We start from the raw sequence: 1,470 nt of genomic DNA on the forward strand, positions 1-1,470 counted from the left end.
AACCAAAACACCTTAGTCGAATAAATCTAAGAAAAACAAAACTAACTTACAATGTTTCCAATTCCAAAGCCATTGTGACTATGTTCTCAAGTGCTGTAAGAGGCACATGTGTTTGTCCCAAGTCTCTGAAAAGAAAGCTCAGATGGAAACGAGGAATCCCAATACAAATATTCTCTACTTAAACAGGTTCAAGATAATATGATTTTCTTGTCAATTCTGGCTACTTAACAAGCCAGCACATGATTTTCTTTATCATAAAATACAATCCCAGAGAGCTCTTCACGAAGAAATTCACGTTTAACATTTGCATCATCAAATTAATGACTTTGGCATTACATAGTAGAGCCTATACCTTGTTTGAAACCATCATCTTACTTCTCATTTTTATTTTGCAGTCATTTGTGTGTTTTTTATTTCTTATGACAATGCCAGTATGCTTTCTGGGGCAAATGATGTTCCTACATCCACTTATATGTTCCCTTTCTACCATGTCCCTCAATACTGCTCTCTACCCCTGCTAATTGTTACCTGTTATACATCTTCTCTTAATTTTTTCCTTTTCCAGTAACTTTTTTCAATAGCCTCATTCAAATTAAAATTACAGCTTTCAGAACAAAAGTACAATACCTAACCTCTGATGGAAGAAAGCAAGAAGACAGAAGCTGTATCAGGACTTACACAATTATTGGAATACCGTACTTACAGATATTTTAATGCTGGTAATTTTAAAAAGATGAATCTTTGACAGTCCTCAGAGGATTATGCTTGAGAATTCTGAAAAATGCAATAGAATTAAAGTCTGTATTTTCAATATGCATGAGATTACACGAAAAATGGAACTTATAGGTTAAAAAATCATTTTCTGTGACTACCTCTGCATAACCCTTAGAATGCAGAAAGCTCTCTTCTTTGGGGACTAAGTAGGTCTCTAAAAGATAAGGTGGAAATGACAAAGAGGGAGACAATATAGCATAACATGGATAGAAAAAAATTATGTGAAAGAGTAAAAACCCTAAAAGTGATGCTCTCACAAGAAATCTTCACCCTACAGGAAATTCTATATTTAGTATCCTTCATAATTCAAGGTCAGAGTGAGTCAATGGTGCTACTGGGAGCCACGTAGCTTGCTCTTGCCTGGTGAGCTTCCCATTTAGCACGTTTTTCCAGATATGGTTTAACTTGCTTCACTTGTAACATTAGCTAATATTCAATAAGATTATATTATCAGTTTTATTATTCATATCAGACAGAATATGAACGTCACGTGACTGTTAGGCATTGTTCCTGAAACTACAGCTTTAAATAAACTTTTTGGGGGTGGCATTAATTCCCCTAAGATCACTCACTGTTGGGCTCTGTAAAGCAGGTTCCCCACCTCTGCCTCTCCCGCTGCTTCCTCTAGCCCAGCCACTGAGAATGACTGTGAAGGCCTGGCACAGTGGGGCAGGCCTGTAATCCCAGCACTGTAGG

General features: G+C 36.9%; 1 protein-coding gene across 1 annotated transcript in view; it reads right to left on the minus strand.

The window, feature by feature from the left end:
* The window catches only part of LOC102029231 (leucine-rich repeat-containing protein 37A-like), a 57,950-nt gene that overhangs the window by 34,534 nt on the left and 21,946 nt on the right, over positions 1 to 1,470 (minus strand). The window contains 3 exon segments of the mRNA XM_013508609.1: positions 51 to 125; positions 704 to 737; positions 740 to 774. Coding sequence (XP_013364063.1) covers positions 51 to 125; positions 704 to 737; positions 740 to 774 — 144 coding nt within the window.

This window comes from Chinchilla lanigera, unplaced genomic scaffold (assembly GCF_000276665.1).
Source record: "Chinchilla lanigera isolate Chin_1 unplaced genomic scaffold, ChiLan1.0 scaffold00152, whole genome shotgun sequence".
Classification (NCBI taxonomy): domain Eukaryota; kingdom Metazoa; phylum Chordata; class Mammalia; order Rodentia; family Chinchillidae; genus Chinchilla; species Chinchilla lanigera.